This window comes from Macrobrachium rosenbergii, chromosome 22 (genome assembly GCF_040412425.1).
Source record: "Macrobrachium rosenbergii isolate ZJJX-2024 chromosome 22, ASM4041242v1, whole genome shotgun sequence".
NCBI classification, from domain to species: Eukaryota; Metazoa; Arthropoda; class Malacostraca; order Decapoda; family Palaemonidae; genus Macrobrachium; species Macrobrachium rosenbergii.
In genome coordinates, this window is record NC_089762.1 from 27290891 (window position 1) to 27293390 (window position 2500).

Consider the following 2500-nt stretch of genomic DNA (forward strand, 5'->3'; position numbering starts at 1 on the left):
TAACAATGCAAAAATATTTACCACTGTTTCATGCTATCAGTGATATACCAGCCCACTTCATCCAGCAAGTTTGTTGAAGGTAAAAGCACAGAATCCAAAATGATACAAAATAAAACATGAAATTACATTAGTTGTTGACTGCTGTCAAATAGGAAAATTTAAGAAAAGCAATGACTATGCAGCTGAATGAAAGACTTAGTCGGTTTACTGGGACTCTAATTCATGGAAAGCTCCTTGCAAAGCTCAGTGTTGGTGATTCAGTCGCTCAAAAGCTGAAGTACCAACCACACCTCGCTCATATATACAATTCAGAAAGAGCACATTTTAACTTAGCCAAACAAGAAGAGAGTTGCAATTATCTAGGAAGAGAGCTATATCCTGTGGCCCTTTCAGAACGTGTAATGTACATCATGGATGGCAAAGTTACCACTGGCTGATGTAACTCCTCTGTGCAAGTGTTGCTTAAAAGACCTTGTGTGGGTTTCCTAGGTGACAACTAGGTTAAAGGAACAGTGACTCACTAGGATTCCCGAACTTGTGATGTGCTCATAGCATTTAAAAGGGTGTAGCCTCTGTCCTCTTTGATGTTTGTAAATATAGCAATGCTATTCACCTAGGTAGAGTTGTAGATATGTGTAAAGAACAGCTCTGTCACAAGACCAAATTTAAGTGTCTTCAAAGAAAGGTTTGAAAAGAAAACTGTTCCTCAAGCACTTCAGCTCATGTGTAGCATTAAACATGTAGATATTAGGTCACATCTGGCTGAATAAAACGAGGCACAACTCTTTCAGTACAACTGTAACACAAAATATCAGGAAGGGTGAAAACCCCCAGTATTCAAGACTGTTATATACCATTTGCTGTGAATGTTTTCCTAGACAAGAAAAAGACAAGTACCTGATAAGCTTCAAGAGAATGAGTTGGGGAAACTGTTGTTAAGCAATATTTGGAAGATATTGTATGTCCACCAGTTTAAGAAGGGCAGTCTGCCATGGTAAAATATTTCAGTGTTTTGGCACCCAAGTTCTGATAACAAATTACATGCCTCACACAAGATTACGTACAGCAGGGAAATCAAAGTCCTGAGCTTCCTGAATTGTCAGAAAAAGTTCAGGGTACCGAAGACATAGATGACTCACCCAACGTGGCATGGTCGATCCTCCTTGCAAGACAGCAGAGGACAAAAAGTTTTGATACCAGTATCACACCCTTGCCGCCTGTTCTTCAAGAAATAGTTCATAATGCTGCCACAATTAAACATGCCATGAACAAAATAATGGGAGGCGTGGCATTCCTAAGTCCAGCACAAACCAAGGTTCTAACTGGTCATGAGCTACTTTTGCTGGATGAATATGGTGAGGATAAGATTGTGACCATGTTTGGCCAACTACGTATTGAGATGACAGGACTGAAATTTATCTGGTCAATACTATAAAGCAGTGAATGGACAAGTGTTCTTCAATAGCAGAAGACAGTGGATAGAGGAATGCTCTTGTTGAAGCTAATGAGCTCCTCTGTTATAGTTGCTAATGTCACTAGAATTTATCAAGCACGCCAGATCACAACTTGTTGTTTATTTCAGATCATAAAGAAAGCCCATGGTACATATCTCACTGAACAATCTGACATTGATGACAAAGACATCACTTTGTAAGAATGGAGTGATATCTGTTGGAAAGAGTCTACAATTTCAGTTCTGGTCATTTACACAACACAATGATAAAAGCATTTAGAGACAGAAATTTCACATGTATTATGAATTATTGTCAGAAGTGATATCCTATTTCTTTGTATTGCTATGGATGTGAATCTTGGTATGTCAGTTAAACTATATCTAAATGATTTTGTCGATTTAAAATCAAAGCTTCGTGAAGAATATTAGGAGTCTGATGACAGGGTTAGGTTAGAAAGATACCATAAGGTAAATTACGGAAGTTCCATACGAAGCCAAGATAATGATGAAAGGAAGATGGAGATGGTTTGGACACGTCCTTCGTACAACCACTAGGAGAATAGTAGTGATGGTGCCAGCTGGGTTCCTGTGGACAGATAAGGAATAGAACAAGAAGCCATGAGTGGCAGAATTTCAAAGAGGCCCTTTGTGGAACACGACGTAGGAGGCGATATTGATGATATCATACACATGCATATACATGCATATATATATATATATATATATATATATATATATATATATATATATGTATATAATGTGTGTGTATGATGCGCATGTACGTAAATATACATTACCCGTATCATATTTCTGCAAATGCTCATCAGCAGCTCGTCTCACACACACACACACATACACACTTCATCATATATCTTTATTGTGCCCTCACTCTTGTTCTCCCTTGGTGTTAAGGTCTTTCGCTTCTTGACGTCTTTCGCCCAATTTTATTTCAGCACTTTTTTCTTAGGTCTTCCTCTCCTTCTCCCGAACACCTCCGAATTACATGCTCTTTTCACTAACTTCCGTTCTTTCCGCATGAACGGCCAA

The 2500-nt window shown here is 38.5% G+C and overlaps 1 protein-coding gene across 1 annotated transcript in view; it reads left to right on the forward strand.

Moving 5' to 3' along the window:
* The window catches only part of LOC136850444 (uncharacterized), a 30156-nt gene that overhangs the window by 5915 nt on the left and 21741 nt on the right, over positions 1–2500 (forward strand). Inside the window, exon 2 of the mRNA XM_067124022.1 lies at positions 1070–1377. Coding sequence (XP_066980123.1) covers positions 1070–1377 — 308 coding nt within the window. The remainder of the gene's footprint in view (positions 1–1069; positions 1378–2500) is intronic.